The sequence below is a fragment of the Larimichthys crocea genome, chromosome XII (genome assembly GCF_000972845.2).
Source record: "Larimichthys crocea isolate SSNF chromosome XII, L_crocea_2.0, whole genome shotgun sequence".
Lineage (NCBI taxonomy): Eukaryota > Metazoa > Chordata > Actinopteri > Sciaenidae > Larimichthys > Larimichthys crocea.
Genome location: NC_040022.1, coordinates 12,333,254 through 12,350,650, shown reverse-complemented (window position 1 = coordinate 12,350,650; position 17,397 = coordinate 12,333,254). Strand labels below are relative to the sequence as shown.

Sequence of the window (17,397 nt, the reverse complement as noted above, 5' to 3'; positions counted from 1 at the left end):
GCCAGGGGAAAAAATATGGACGCTGACTGGTGCTACATTAATCACATTTAAACGTTGCTCCTGCAGCGCTGCAATAAAGAAAATCTGACTAGTGCTGGAGAAGTGAACAGAGTGAGACGCGGAAGAAGACGGATGCTACCGCGCGGTTGGGTCTAATTTTGCTGTGTGGATGTTTCAGCAGGTTTAAAAAGTGTCTCACTTGCAGTTTCTTAACAGGACGCTTGCTGAAAATATACGACGTACAGCTGTGGCTGTTTTTATGAGTAAATAACCACGGTGAGAGACAGCTAAGACCGAGAACACGTCCGGTCTCTGAGGTTGTACTGTGAATATATAATATGTATGCGTGTGTTAAAGTGTAAGGATGAGTGATGAGTGTGAGCATGCACTGTTCATTCTTTAAGTGTATACAATGAGACATGGTAAGTGCACAGGCCAAAGCATGTGATTCATATCATTTCTATAGTCTCCACCATCCTGTCACCCATCAAGTTCTGCATTAAAGCATCTGCATTTCTTATATGCCTCCACTCAGTTATAGAGGGTTTCCCTTTGGTTTGCTTACTGACTTTGTTTACAGCAGTTATTCTTTATTTAGCAGCTCCAAAATTTGCTAATATCGTTTTTTCCAGTGAACTCCCAAGGAAATTATGATTCCCAGGAAGAATGACTCTGTATAATTTTATACTAATTATAGGGTAAATAGGAATTCCTTTGAAAGCAGTGCTCCATTTAAACAAGTATACAGTGTATTCATTCATTATTCATCACTGGTGGAATTATTCTTGAAAACCCATGTTCTCATTCTGCTTCTCACTTAGAGCGATGGACTCTGACATGAACATATTTTCAGACACAGTCAGAAGAATTCTGATCAAATCATATGCCAGCTTTCTTTATTTTCTCTATATCCTCTGTGCTCTCTTGACTAGTTTGGAGTGGGTGGGAATCACTGCGATGCGACGTGTGTATCAAAATGTGATGACAGTCGTGGGGTAGTTTGATTTTAATGCCAATCAAATCTGGTCAAAACACACCCACGCAGTCCTGATGAAGCTGAGTGATAGAAAGATAGAGTGTTGAAATCATAAATAAATAATAAATAGTGTTGTGCTATTGTATAGTAAACATTTTCTGTAAAATTCCTTAGATTCGAGAGTGAAAAATACTAAATTACAAGCAGAGGATCCACTGCAGTGGATTTGTTTTAGTAACCAGTATCTGCAGCTGCCAGACTCATTTAGTGGTGAGTAAAGTTCAGTATTTACTTCTGAAATGCGGTAAAGTAGAAGTATAATGTATATTATGATGTAGTATAAAATGTAAATACCGAGGTGAAGTACAAGTATTTCCCACCAGTTCCCACTATATGGTCTAGTATAGACATATTAGGTTCACTGTGATATCAGTATAAAGACTGGACAGAGCATGAGTGACGCTGCAGCTGCCATGTTTGTAGTCCTGCTTCTTTCACCTCAAGTCTAATCTAAACATCAGTAAAGACATGGATCATCGGTAGGCCAAATGACACCTGTGTGCTCTAACACCCACCTGTCAATCAAAGCATCCACACTCTTAGTTATACATAACTTTAAGCCTTTATATCATTTGAACAGGTGAATTGTATATAAATTCACCGTCAGTACAGTTGTCATGAACGGGGAAATTTTTAATATGGGAACTTATGGAGACTGACTCACTTCTGGAGCCAGCCTCAAGTGGACGAGAAGAGGAACTGCAGTTTTAAGCACTTCCACATAATTGGCTTTATTTCCGCTATTTGTTGCTTGGTTCAATGCATGATATTAATTAAGGCTCTGTTCCATTTATTGCAGCAGAGACTTTGCAGTGAGCCAACATGCACCACAGCCTGACTCTGTTTGACCTGAATGGAATGGAGCCTTAGTTAGTATCACTGGGAACACCTGTGTTTACCTACTAACATGTCAAGATGGCTTCTGTGGAAAACGCAGTTAATTGACAATAATAATATTGCACCAATTGCCCTTGTCTTTGTGAACGCTCGATTATATTACATAATACTCACTTATTCAATGCAAGACCTTAGTGTAGTCTGAGTTCTAAGACTACATACATGAACTAACACAACAAAACGAAGCTGCAGTGTGTGTACACACACACTTGCATTTGTATGTGTGTTTCTTACCTTCACCCCCTCAGCCTGTGCATGGAGGATGTGTGCTGCACTGCCCGCACTCTGACCGCTGCCTGATGACCTCACACTGGTCACACTGCCTGAACTACCCACACTGCTGCGGTCTCCACCTGCAACACACACATACACACGCGCACACACATACACACATGCACAATAACACACATTCATTCAAACACACATGCAACCGCCCAAACAATATGTATAGATTTTGTGCATAGAAATGCACACATGCAACAAACAGATGAACGTATACAATCACACACACGCACACACATAGACACACACACACACACACACGCACACACACACACAGGCACACACACATTGAGTGGTTTAGCTGGTATCCAAAGCAGCGTGGTAACAGGTGTGACTCTCCATTGAAATGCACTGGGCAGCGTGTGGTTGGATGGACAGACGGACAGACAGGGTGACGGACGACTGAGCAACAGGAGTGGAGTAAACAAGACAAAACTTTCGCTTTCACACACAGACGCACACATTTTTTCCCCCCTCTCTCTCTCTCTCTCTCTCTCTCTCTCTCTCTCTCTCTCTCTCTCTCTCTCTCCAGCCATCTCCATGCATCCAGCTGGAAAGACACACAGACTGTAGACCGATGCAGATGGCTGCAGTCCTACACATGAGGCCACTGAGTTCGGCTGAGCTTTAGATGGAGGGGGGAAGCAGGACATGGGGGGCTGTCAGGAGCAGGTCAAAGAGTATCTGAAAGCCTTCAAACATAATTTTCAGCTCAGATAAATGGATGGATATATTTAGGCGATGACAGGCAGAAAAGCCTTTCTTTTTTGAACGGGCGTCAGATACTGTTTGACCCCTCCGGTTAGAGTTTAAGGAGTCAGGGATTGAGGGCTCAGCGCAGCGCGGCTTAGTTACCTGCCACGGGCTTGCGCAGTACCCAGATCTCTTCGTTGGAGCCTCCATGGGGCCCACTGGATGGGGTGGGAGAGCTGTGAGGACTTGCCTCTGAGCCGCGACAACCTTTAACACAGAACACCACTGTTAGCCGCTAACCGACCCTAAACTGGCCTTAGAAGCACTTCTACCTTTTTGCCTTAAAAAAATTGCATTTGAAGCAGCAACAAGCTGAAAATACAAGCGAAAGTGAGACCGGAGAAAGTTATTATAGATTATATAGATACTATATATATATATATATATATAAAGCTAACATGTTGCCTTTCACACTTTTGGCACACATGGTGCAACATTAGCAGTAGCATTAATCTAAAGTTGTGTGAACATAAGTTTAGTATTCGCTCTCCTGTTTTGCTCATGTCATGAGAAAAATATTTAACACTAGCTGCTAAATTAGCTTTAGCTGCTATGTTCACCAGCTAGTTGCTAACCTGTCGGTTGTTTGGCGCTATAGGTAAAGCTGTGAGCCGTAAAGCCAAAACAGATGGCTAAAAGAGGCTAAAAATCTCTATAGAGCTGAGGTGAACTCAGTAAGTCTCCTTGGCTTTATCACTACTTTATATTACACAGTCATTTGATGCATTCTTCATAAAAAAAATATTGATTAGTGTAGCTTTAATGCTAGGCTAATGTTAGCTTTTATGTATCCCTAAACCTGAATTTGATACTATGATTACACGACTGGTGTAAAGAAATTGAAAATAAGTTTACAGGACATTTACAGTATGGTATTTAGAGTTAGTTTGTCTGTCAATGCTACATATTTGTTCCTCACTTCACTAACGACTGACACACTACAGGCGTTGTAATCTGCTTGATAGTTTTAGAAAAAAGAAGCGGGGTATATATAACTATATTCCAAACTTATTCGCGAAAAAGACAAATATTACAGAGGGGCCAGTAGGAGAGCAGGGTGATGGAGTAAAGGCGGATAAGGGAGGTTTTTTTTTAAAAGCATATAGAAGTTTCACACTCACTTACACTCCACACTTTCATGCTCACACACACGCACACACACACACACACACACACACACAGAAAAAATACAGCATATATATATATAGATATATGAAAACATTTATATACCCATAGTACATAAATAAATCCATAACATGTATATCTGTGTATATACACATATATGCCATAATGTACATACACATACATATATAATGCATCCATACGTGTGTGATTATATATGTAAGCAGTGTCAGAATGGGGCTGCTGTAGTGCATTTGGAGAGTGTGATAAACCATTATAACCAACTTAAGGGTTAATAAATGGTTTATATGTGTAAGCCAACAGTGCTCCAGAGAAACACACACATCAAAACGTTCCATTTGCTTTCATGTAATGTTGCAGCTCCTTCTTGTGGACATTTTGCATCCCTCCAAGTGACCTCAAACAAAGGAGTGAGCAGCCTTTGATTTGACATTTCTGAGTTCAAAATGTGCTGTTTTCAACCAATGTGATCAAGTCTACGAACTTGACTGTACTGTAGTTATGAGTGATGGCGTTATATTTGACTTTATTTGGGTGCTGCTTCATTTTTGGGCTCACTGCATGACCGGAAATCTGTCTAAAGGGTTAGATTCTCCTGGAGGGAACAAAATGGTGTCCAGTGAAGGCTCCCATTCACAGAGTAGAGAGTTTACAGTTTACAGTCAGTGAATATCTTACCTGCAAAACATCCTGGGTGACATTTTCTAACAGTATATTTGGATCTCTTACGTAACATTTAACATTTCAGAACTTGCAAATCTCTGCATGTAATACATAATTTTAGCATCATTTTATTACCTTGCATTCAAGAATTCAAGAATCGCTGAAAAGACTGTTAAGAATGAATTTGCATTATGCCAGATGCTTAGAAAACGTCACCCGTTAATGTCAGAGAGCTCCAACGTCTCCAACTATAAATTGAACAGTTATATTTTTAGTTCACCCATCCAAAGCCTGTAGCCTATACACACTCAGTATTCCAACACTCACTCACTCACACAGGGGGTAGAAGTGCAAGGTGGGTAAAAGTGGTGTTAAAATGATCAGACGTCACAATAACACTCAGGACGAGGACAGAACGGAAAATCACGGTTGTACACATAGTCTGGAGGTCGGGGGAGAGTTGTGTAATGATGTGTGTGTGTGTGAGTGTTTTAGATATTAGCAGGGTTGTCTTTGTGGTTGGGACAGTGGTGATGTACAGGGGAGGAAAGAACGAAGAGGAAAAAAGGAAGGAGGAAAAAAAACTGCAAAAAAACAAGGAACCAAGACATTGAACTGAAGCACAAACCAGCTAAGGTGAACACAGGTCTGTGGTAAAGTGGTGAGCTTTCCTCCCACCTGACATCTACTCTAACATAACCGCATCCTAAAAAAACACAAAACTCCATTAGCATTAGCACTTTAGCAACTTGTTAGATGTTTTTCTGCAGTTATCAAACCTGCACGATAGCAGCATTATTTACGCATGGCATGTCTGATTACAGACATCAGCATGTCTGATGTGGTAACTGAATGTAAATAGATTGAATGTGCATTGTATTGAATAAAATGCAGGCAATAACTAGTATCAAAAACAGCACTTGATTTGATGAAAGTCTAAAGGATAACAACTGTAAGAGTTCATTTACACTTAGCCACTTAGTCATGATCAGATAGCTGTTTGATATATAAAGATCTGTAGTGTACACAGAAGAATAATAAGATAAGATAGACTTTTATGATCCCACTCTAGGGAAATTCACTTGTCACAGCACCTCATGCACATAAGGCTGATAAGAAATGACTCATAAATCAGAAATATATAGAAAAAGTCATGCTGGAGAAAGTCATGAAGTCATGCTGCTGTTAAAGAGTGTGACAGCTGTTGAATGAAGGACCTGTGGTAGCTCTCCTTCTTACATGCTAGGAGTAGCAGTGTGTTGCTGAGGGAGCTGTTTAAAGCCTCCACAGTCCCATGCAGGAGGTGAGAGGAGTTGTTCATGATGGATGTTTTTTTTACCGTTGTAACTAAAAAGCTGTAACATGATCGAGCTTTGATCATCCATTCACATTTTCATATGTGCACTGATTTCTATTCTATTCTATTATTTAAAGAATTGATTAAATATTTAACCATCAACCGGTGAGGAATAGATAATGTTGGCTGTGTTGCTACCAACAGAAAGTTTCATCACAGTATTTAGTGGAATGGGTATACTACTTACACTACTACTAGAGTATGGCTATTCTGATTAGCATGTTGCACAAAAAACACCAACATGGATGCAGAGAGAACAACAGAGAATTGATCGTATGAGCTAAGTGGCTGAATGTAAAGGAAAATCCAAATATGCACAAATGCACCGTTTCCACTTCAAATGTGTAATTTGGGCTTTTATACTGTATATAAAAAAGCATTATCCTCGTGACCTTTTGTTGGATATGTTTTGGTTGTGTAACTGCAATGTCCAACAAATATTTCTCTTCTGAACTTGAACATGTAGACTTCTGTCTAAAAGCTCTGACTGTCTCTCGGTAATGAAGATGGCAACAGTAAAAACAGAAAAACTAAAGTTATACAGTATGAGCAACACAATTACATAAAGTTACATAAATAATGATCCATAACAGAAAACTTCAATGGATGCCTTCTTAGAGCAACACTTAAAAACCCAATTAGAATATGACATGACCAATCGGAAATCAATTTCATACTGGTACTTAAAGAAACACCAGAGGAAAGCATCTTTTGAAGCTTTAATAATAAGAATAAGAAGAATAATAATAAGAATAAGAATAATGAAAAAAGGGGGCGTGTACCTGGGGCAGTGGGTGTGTCTCCCTGTGGGGTTGTCACGGGCGACTTGTTATAGCCAAAGGAAGTGAAAAGTGGAAGCAGTGGCTGATGGGAATGTGGTGGAGGAGGAGGCGGTGGAGGCAGGATATGGATCTGATGGAACGTGGTGTCGTTGCCGTTGACTACCGCGTTGGCAGGGGCAACCGTCGCCGGAGGAACCAGCGGTATCTTTTGAAACTGTTGAGTGCAAATGACTGTGCTGGCCAAACCTAGATAACACCCACCGTGACGACACACCGACACACACACAACCAGCCAACAGTGAACCACCGCCACGTAACAAACAAACGACAAAACAGAGAATTACACGTAAGAAAGAAAGAAAGGGGGGAAAAAAGAAAATTAAAAACAAAGGCTGAAGTTACAAAATTAAACAAAGAAATCGGACGTTGTGAAGGACACGGCTGATGATGAAGGGACGAAGAGAAGGAGAGGACACATAGATGTGGCATCGATTAAATGAAATATATGGAGAGGTGAAAACTAAGTGATGAATGGTGAAAGTAGAGACGCTCCCAGGGACAGATGAACATCAACTTTACTCTCTCTACTCCATTACAGTGTCTGCTGGACGCGGGAACACCTCATACTGAGGTACTGATGAGGTGAACACCTGAACCAAATCTTATTTAACAAGGAGAAGTATAAAAACCGCTGCTGTGCTCATCACTGTCCTCCTTCAACAGGACCAGCTGGATGGTAAAAACTCAAGCGAGTTGTAACTCAAAAGTAACTGGAATAAAAAAAAAAAAAACTATTCTTTTGGTCAGAAAAGTTCTGAGGGGTTTCTGGGTATAGACAGAGGAATACCGTGTGTGGTGTTCATGAGAACAACAAGAAGCAGCAGATCTGCAGTTCTGCAGTTAGATGGCCATCGTCCTTTCATTGTGGTTTTAGGTTTCTTGATAAGTACTTCCTGTTTTATGTAGGAAGGGTCTTTCCTCAAGTGTCCTGTGTTACTTTACCTTCTGTCTTTGTCTTTTTCTCGCCTGTTTTCTTTGTCGCCTGTGTTTAATTAGTTAATTAATTCTCCTGTATTTAGTACTTGCGTTTTCCCTCTTTCACTCATCAAGTCATTAGCGTCTGTTCCCCAGCCATTGTTCAGCTTTAGTGCTTCTCCACATGTTCATGTGTATCTCAGTTCTGTATTTTTTGTTGTTGGACTTCTGTTGATGGGTTTTTTCTTGATGGTTGGATGAAGTTTGTTTTACCTGGACACCTTTTTTGTGTTAACCGGCCTGTCTGCATTTGGGTTCACTCCTTGAACTAAATAATCACAGTAACTTTGTGCTTGGAAAGATATAAACATTTGTAATATCTCAAATTCTCCACTGCATAATATTTACAGCTGGTTTCTAGGACCTAGACTTAATAAAATAGGGACATATCCACAAGCTAACTGCTAACTTCCAGCAGTTATCACCAATATTCTCATGATCAGTCACTGACTGACTGAAGTAAAGTAAACTGGTAGCTTCCCAGAAGCTGCTGCAACATTAAGTTTAATTGAACTGACTAATGCAGATTTGTTCATATTTCTACCAAGTTGACGTCCTAATTGGCTGTTCTAATATGACATCCCTGATAGAGTACATGCAGAAGAGACTGGCTGGAGAGGAATGATGAAAAAGAATCATTAAAAATTGATGTAAAACAGTTTAGTAAATGAAACCTCTTGTTAAAACAGCTGCTGTAGCCTCAAGTGTAAGAGTGGCTGTGCACGCTGAGTGCTCCAGCTGTTTTGTATTGTATCCACAGCTGCTCTACAATGCACTGTAGGTGAGGACAGGCACAGCCACAGTGGTATTTTCTTTGACTTGGAGCAGCTCCCCTTTAGTGGTTAATGGCCTCTCTCAAAGAGAATGATGAGCGGATAATGTGACGACATGAGTACAAGGAGAGGTCATTTCAAAGACAGCGGCGTGTGAGGATTTAGTGATCACAGGGAATGAAGGCAGACAATAATAGAGAGACAGATATACAGGCCAAGTAGACATAATACAACAGAGAGAAAGACGGATGGACAAACAGATACCAGACCTACAGACAGACACCAACAGACCGTTAAAAACATCTGAGCTGCTTTGTGACTGTGCAGTAATGGTGGGATGGATGTGGACGTGTTCTGCAGATCTCACCGAGTGGTAAAAAGCTCATTATGGTTTCAAAAAAAAGGAGAAAGGAGGTTAAAATAATGTGCAGTGTCAGGGAGATGCACACATTAGTTTGCCTGCTGAGTCACTTAAACACAGAGATGACACCAAATTTCTATCTGTGACCATGCTGACCTTTGACATGTCAGTTTACATAATTAGCAACTCACAGAAGAGTTTGACATTTTATCAGTTCTGCTTTTTGGTGTTCTAACTGCACGTTAGATGATAAAACTGATCCCACCTGTACAGTAAATATGATGCTATCGACAGCCGCCGGTTAGCTTTGCTTAGCACAAACAATGGAATCTGATGGAAATAGTTAGCTTGGCTCCACAGCACTTCAGTTTTGTGCAGACTGAACAAAGGACATTTTAAATTGAGCTTTAGAGATGCTTGTTGGTGGATTTATCACCTGTGGACAGAGCTAGGCTAGCTGTTTTCATGTCTTTGTGCTAGTTAAGCTAAGCTAACAGGCTGCATTAATATGTACTGCACAGCCATGGGAGTGGCGTCAATTCTCATCTAACTGAAAGAAAGAAAGTGTATAAGTGTCTTTAATAATTAATATATTTATAATTTAATATGTTGAACTGCATAGCTGCGTAGGTGCTATATAAATAAAAGCTAGCTACATTAGCCACTATCCAAATTCTAAAATATGAAAGTGTCTGAAGGATTTTAGACACAGTGGCTGGTCTAGTCTAGTATGGGTAACATGTCATGTGATATGCATAGCTTTAGTGAGGCCCTTTACAATGTAAATTCTGAATTTAGCATTTGTAGCAGGCTAATGTAACAAGATTGTAAAAAACAGTGTGGAAAATTTTAACTTAAACTAAATTTAAGGTCACTTCAGGAAAACTGTGCGGTCAAAACTGGATACATTATGCTTCAAATTATTACCATTTATGCATCTGCAGACCATGTAACACCTGTTGACACATCAGTCGTTTCTAGTCTTTATGCTAAGTTAAGCTGCGGACACAACAGTGGTATCAATCATCCCGCTGACTTTTAGAAACTACTATCATTCAGCAGCTAATGCTAAAGGTCAGCGGGGAGAATCGAAACATGTGGATGATGTTGGTGTCCAAACTGTCTTCACTTGTCAGGCTGAACTCCTAAAAACTTTGTGTCTTCAGGTAGTCGTAGTAAAGTTAATTCTGGCCGTGGAACTGAAATGGATTGCTTGGATCACGTCTGCAGTAATGTTGGGAGGACAGAGGAGCGTTTGGTACCATTGTGCTGCTCACAAAGGTCGTCTCTGCCAGTGTGTGAGATATAATATCATTTTAATATAACCTTTATTGATCCAGGGAAAGTGAACTAATGAGATGGTGAGGTCAAGTGTCTTCAAGGGTTTTGAAAAGGGCTGAAACATTATTCAGTCACTTTCCTTCAACTCTTTCCTCAGGTTCTTCTTCTGTGTTTAGCCCAAATATGTGACGCTTGGCTGACACGTCATCCAGACCGACAGCTTGGTCATGATTTTAACAGTAACTCCAACACCCTCTCTCACTCTCACTCACACACACACAGGAGGGCACACACACCTGTGCGCTTGCTGATGACCTCCACCATGGTAGAAGGGAAGTAGCCCACCCGGTCATTTCCTGTTCGGTTGTCATGGATACAGCCTTTCCAGCGTCCGTCAGGGTGCTGCTCCAAAACCTGCTCAGGTTTCACAAACATGTAAGTGACAAACATTACATAAAAAATAAGAAGGCGAATTTGTGTGTATTTTACAACCCCACATTAGGTCTACTGGTTTATTAATAATTTAATAAATCTCAGCATGTTTTTTTTTTGTCAAACAGAAATGGAAATTACTTTTGGAGCTTTCTAAAATTCTCTGTCAGACAGCATCAAAGACAAACTGTTCATTCAGAGCCTGAGGGGGGAAGCATGGGCACCGCTTAGCCTCCTTATTACTGTAGTAAGTACCCAAAGGCTGCATAAATGCTCATTAATATTCATGTCAGGGTGCAATATGTAGCAAGTTCTGTAAAACATTTGTAGTAAATGTTGTAAATCTTTATAGAAGTTCATTATTGTTAAAAAACAAATTAAGGACAGCACAAAACTAATTCTGAGCGCTACTCAGGCATGGATTCATAGATTTACATGTAGATACACACTCACAGACACAACAGTTTTTGACTAGGACACTGCAAAAGGACACACCAACATCCATCTAAGTCAGGTCATGACATGTTACACATGCAAATATATCTGAATACGCACATACAGATTGAGGCACAGTTTTGCTCTCTACACAGATAATATTGCTACTTTATCTGCATTAATGGAACACACCCCGTAGCTCCCGATAGGGATCACAACGAGGACTTGCACAGAGAGAGGCGGCAGTTTGCAGCCTTTTGTGCATGTGAACCCACCTACCTGTAACCCCTCATTACACACTGCATGTGTGTGTGCGTGTGTGAGTGTGTGTGTGTGTGTGTGTGTGTGTGTGTGTGTGTGTGTGTGTGTGTGTGAGTCTTACCGTTATGACGTCTCCTGCTTTGATGTTCAGGCTGGTCAGGTCGTAGTTGTTGCAGTAATCCTTCAGAGCTCGAACTTGGAGAGCCGCTGAGGCATCTGACAGACACAGAGAGCCCGTACATCATAATGTATAATGCAATAAATGTATGTGTTGTTCTATAATTCAAATGATCATGTGTGTGCAATGTGCAATACTATAATTATGGAGAATCTCTTTAATGTTTTCATGTTTCCCACCAAAATATTCAACATATTTCATGTATTCTGTGTTTGAGTAGCACGGGTTAAAGGAATAGTTAGAGATATGTTCTTAATTGGTTTCTTGCTGAGTTAGATGTCTGCATGGTAAATATGAAGCTTCTGCCATCAGAGAGTTAGCCTAGCTTAGCATAAAGGGGGGGGGGGCAGTTAGCCTGCAATGTGTCGATTTCAATCTCCAGTTTTTGTACAAATTAAACAAAAAAGATGTAAAGACATGTTCATTTGTGACCTTCAGAGTTGCCAAGTAGTCACATTTTGTCACTCGACACAGCCAGGACAGCTGTTTCCCTCTGTTTGTGTTGTTTGTGCTAAGCAAAGCTAGCTTCATATTTAGTGTACAGACACAAGAGTATCATCTAACTCTGACAATGACAACGACTCAGAATTATTACCAAAGTCCAACTATTCCTTTAAAGAGTCACTACACCCTCCAATTATGCTACAACCCCTATCATGACTTGCTATCTCTCTGTCTGCTTGACGTTTCTACCTCCTCCCTACCCCAATCCACTGATCCATCCATCCTACCCCTCAGCAGTTGTTTGATCTCTCGGCTGGCTTGCGTTGCAGTGAACTGGTAGACGATGTCCAGTGCGGTCTGACTGTAGGTGTTTCTCACTGTGGCATTGATGCCACTCTGTGGAAGAGGAGAGAAGATGGATTTGGTGTGTGGACGTAAAGTGAGACTCTCTTGTACCTGTTTACACAAGAATATCCAAAGCAGCACCATCTCTTATATTAACACCTCGGGATGTAATAATAAATCATCATGACATCAGCAGAAAAGAACCCATGCCCGCTCATTCCTGCTGCTGCCCTACTAATCACAACCACGTCTTCTTTTTCAACTGAGACAGCCAAAAGCTGAAGAGCAGTATCACAGTCTGATCAAATGTAGGCCCGAGAACAAAGATGGATTGAGAGCGAAGGCGCTTCAGGACAGAGACTCGGAATCTTCTCACAGCGGTGGGTCTACACCACAGTGTGTGTTTCTCATGCTGGAACACGCAATGTCATTAAAACATATTGCCTCTCTTGTTTTCATAAACCCTGTGGCATTTTAATGTCACCGGCACAAATGGACAATTTGCATCATCTCCTATTAGTTTTCATAACTGTGCCTCGGTTCCATCACATGGGGACGGAGGGATTTTCATAAATAGGTAACAGGCCTCAGACCTCCACTGCATTTCAGATTTCCCAAGAAACCCTGTCAGAGAATATTTTCAGAATGACTGTAACAGTAAAATCCGAAGCACGTAAGACTCATTTTATATGAGCAATTTGGGAGCTTTATTTGACTTCATATTTTAAGGAAAATACATAACGTCAGAGAAAAAGCACATTTTGTCCAGTATTTCACAGAACCAAGTGAGAAAAACAAATCTGGTTATCTTTTATTTTTAGTCTGATCTAAGTTGTTCCTCTATGACTGAAGAACAATTGAAAAAAAGCTTTGCCATGATATTATTCTTTTTTCTTTTTTTTGAGTCTGTGACACAGGTGTCATTTTTTAATAGGACAGGGTGGGAGACACTGTGTGATGAAAAGTGACAACATGCAATAAAAAAGGAGCTGAAATGTCTACAATGGAATAAAAATGATTTCTAGTAAAAGACATTTAATTGTAATTTGGTGTCATGCACCAAAGGTGTCCAAAGACAATGTAACAAATGAAGGTAATAAACATAATAAGAGTAAAAGAACTATTAATACAGCGTACATGTCAAACAATGCAGAGCAGCAACTTATAACAACGGCTAGAAGACCTGACAGAAACACAGACTGCTCATCTGAAAACAGGAAGTTCAGTCTGCATTCATCAGACGGGAAATACATCAGAACCTCATGAAAAAGACTTTTAACCTAATGTCGAGATTTAATGGTCCATAGAACAAAAAGTGCATTTCATTTTCAACCTTTAGTGTTATGAAAATGAATAATGAAACTGATTCATTAATGGGGTATGAAAAAAAAAAGTTTTTCTGCGCAGATTTGTATAAATGAAAATAAAATGTATAAATATCTGATTATTGCTTTTGTATGACATTTTTATTTATGTTATATTTTTATTTTCTGTGACAGTTTCAGCTTTAAATGAGAACTTCTATAATCTGACACAAACACGGACAATTACTTGTTGCGCATTATTTAAACTGTAAATTTTATCTTTTATATATATTAAAATGTTGTTCTTAATAGATGTTGCTTGTATAATATATGTTGTTTGTATACCTGGAGTTTTGTAACAAAAATAATTTCCCCCTAGAATTATTAAAGTATTCCTGATTCTGATTCTTTAAAGGGAAACAGCTGAACTTGTAATCATCTGAAACAGTCTGGAACCACTGCTTTAATCTTTATGCATCTTATTGATTACCAAATCTTTGTATATATGAAGTCAAAGTGGCAAAAATCCTAGTGTGAAGTACCTAACTACAATATGTAAGTAAAAATATTGAATGACTTTCTGCCACTGATGAATCTATAAACCTTTTTTGAGTAAAATGATAAATCTCTGAGATCATAATTTCAATTTAAGGATTTATGTTGCATTTGTCTTTCAAATAACTAATAATGGAAACATCTCCCACAGTCAATCATTCTTCACAGAAAACAGGTGGCCTTATAGTTTTGCTAAAAAAAATTTATTTTGTTTCATTGTAATTTTATGGAAATAAAGAACGCCTCCACCACTAATGTCAGCTTACAAGTGTTACTGTCACAGCTGTGATATTCTGAGGTAGTGGAGCTGGCTGGTTGGAGGAGGTTTCGGCCTTGAAACATTCATAAATTAGATTGTAACTGTCCTTTAAGTGAACTCAGGCCACGGTCACAGTGCTGGGAAGTTTTCTGTAAAGTTCCACTTACGTCCAGCAGGAGTCTCACTGCCTCGGTCTTTCCACACAGGGCAGCTTCATGCAGGGCTGTGCCCGCTTTGGTCTGTCTGTTGATGTCGATACCCGCCTGGATCAACAGTCTGACAGCAGGAGGGGGGGGGAGAGAAGCAGGTTGGAAGTGTAGCAAGAGATGAGGGAAGCAAGGAGGGAGTGAAATTCAGAGGAAATACAGCGTGAAGAATTGCAAAGGACAGAAGAGGTGAGAGGGTGAGAAAGTCAAGAAGAAACAGACGTGTGACGATGCAAAGAAGAGGAGTTAGATGAGGTTGAGGCAAGGATGAGAGACAGAGAAGACAGGAGAAACTTTTTCTTTAGCATGAAACAGCAACACAACTGAAATAAAGTGAATTCATGTCATACCGCTCCTGATTTAAAGGATAAACCTGCATCACTCTATGAAATGTTTGAGTCTTTCAGCACTCTGACTTCTCTATCCTCTCTCACATGATGAGTCCGTTTGTTCCACCTGAAGATGGAAAGCCTTCATTAATAAAACATTTCCTACAGCTGGGTATTGTAGTTTTTAGCAAATGTTATCCAAACAGGTATAAAGAGTGCGTCTGCTGTTCCTCTTTGCATCTGTAGCTGTATTAACGTGCATTTGGTGAGTATTTACAGCAGCAGCAGCACGAGACATAAGCTTCCATCATGAGAAACGTATCTCAGCACTTTGGTCTGTCTTAAACTCAATGAGACTGATAATTCAATTAGATTTGTTGTGTTTCAGATTGAATTCTGTCTGTCACTATAAACTGATCCTACAATCATGAGCGTGGTCAACAAACATTTCATACTCATTTCATCATTGTTTTTGCAAAATGAAAGCAGCCCATCACAGTTCCTGCACTTTACTACATGGAGTTCCACTTTTGAGAGCACTGGCAGCTGAAGTCAGTAACCAGGCGAAAAGGGGCCTTGATCAGAGAGACCGAGAACCCAGTGACCACTGTAACACAACTTTAGACAAATACTCCATCAGTCAGGTTCTCATGGTAGAAAGGCTAAAGAGGTAAAAAAAAAAAGGACCTGAGCTTTGAGGAAAAAGATGTCGACCACGGTTAAAATGACACCTGCCTAATGTCAGCATGTTAGCATGCTAACGGTGACAATGTAAGCATGCTAACGTGCTAACGTTTGCATTTAGCTCAAGGCACAGAATACATACAGCGGTCAGCAGCTCTACAATCTGAGTCTTTGGATACTTTATTATAAGATCAATCCATTGTTGTGTCAGTCTTTTCATGGGATCTGTTGACATTAAGTACATTATGACAGGGTCAGAGAAATGAAAGCATAGATTTATGAAGACAAGTTTCAGAGCTGGAGCTTGGCTCTGTTCATTCTTCTGGAAACTGCTCGATGGTGCATGAAGATAACACTCGACTTCTCTGTGTGTTTTTAGTATTTTTCATTTCATTTATCTTTTTTCATGTTTTTTCTACACCAATCTCCAGCCACTGTGTGGGCAAGCGTTTACTTTGAACTGTGGGGATAACTGGCATACCCTCTGTGGAAAGACTGGTGATCCCTGCCGAATTGAGGAGAAGAAGACGGGGCTGGATCTAAGTGCAAGGAGCAGAAAAAGCAATACAAACCATCCGTACCATCTGTTATCACAGGGGATGGAAGATCTCTGCCCAATAAGATGGAGGAGCTAATGGATAACAGTGCTAACCAGGCTACAGAGGGAGTATTCTCTGGTGACTTTGGACATCTTTTAACTTGTGAGAGAGGACAGGAGAGCAAAAGCTGATGCATGTGAGCAAGCAAGAGGAAGTGGGGGAGAGGAGGATGTTAGCAGAGCTGACATCCATCATGAACAACTCCTCTCACCTTCTGCATGACACTGTGGAGGCTTTAAACAGCTCCTTCAGCAACACACTGCTACTCCCACCATGTAAGAAGGAGAGCTACCACAGGTCCTTCATTCCACAGCTGTCACACTCTTTAACAGCAGCATGACTTCATGACTTTTCATGAAATTCTGATCCACTGTTTTACAGCCACTTCTTTCACAATGTGAGATTTTTGTGCCAGTGTGCATCACGTGACGGACGCCATTACTGTCATTACATGGTTTGGCCACTATGTTAAATTAGCTTCAGAGCCTGACTCTCCTCCTGGAGTTTGGTTGAGAGAGAAACTGTTCATCAGACAGGCATTTCATTCGGCTCAAACTTTACTGAATTACAGTTTGTATGTGTGTGTGTTTACCCGAGTGTGTGTTCCACAGACTGTTGGACACGCCTAATGAGCATCATTTATCAGTGTCACTCCTAAAGAGGCGCGCTCTGCTCTGTCAACTATGACAGGCTTTGTTCTCGTTCTCTACCCCTCTCTTTATTGTCATACCCCTCTCTCTCTTATCTCCCCTCACTTGCAGCCTCCTCTCATCTTTCAGTGTCTGTCTCTTATCCCTCGCCTCTCTGTCTGTGTCCAACAGGCAAACAAACTCCTGCACCGACACACACACACACACATATATACACACATATTAGCCCTGAGTTACTTGGTTGAGAGAGATGAGAGGAAAAATATTTTTGTGGTGTGTGTGATCTTTCATCAGGGAGCTGTGTGTCAGATGCTGACATCGCCGCGGCAACAAGCCACTTTGACATGATGCTC

At 40.4% G+C, this 17,397-nt stretch overlaps 1 protein-coding gene across 9 annotated transcripts in view; it reads right to left on the bottom strand.

Annotated features, from left to right (window-relative positions):
- Positions 1–17,397, bottom strand: part of caskin1 (CASK interacting protein 1) — a 109,535-nt gene that overhangs the window by 18,604 nt on the left and 73,534 nt on the right. For 5 of the 9 annotated variants that reach the window (XM_027284900.1, XM_027284902.1, XM_027284905.1 and 2 more), the window contains exons 7-13: positions 14,744–14,852; positions 12,374–12,509; positions 11,613–11,707; positions 10,660–10,777; positions 6,914–7,159; positions 3,071–3,175; positions 2,168–2,286 (exon numbers count right to left, since the gene is read on the bottom strand). In XM_027284900.1, the coding sequence (XP_027140701.1) occupies positions 2,168–2,286; positions 3,071–3,175; positions 6,914–7,159; positions 10,660–10,777; positions 11,613–11,707; positions 12,374–12,509; positions 14,744–14,852 (928 nt within the window). The remainder of the gene's footprint in view (positions 1–2,167; positions 2,287–3,070; positions 3,176–6,913; positions 7,160–10,659; positions 10,778–11,612; positions 11,708–12,373; positions 12,510–14,743; positions 14,853–17,397) is intronic. The other 4 variants (XM_027284903.1, XM_027284904.1, XM_027284907.1 and 1 more) reach the window with 4 other exon arrangements.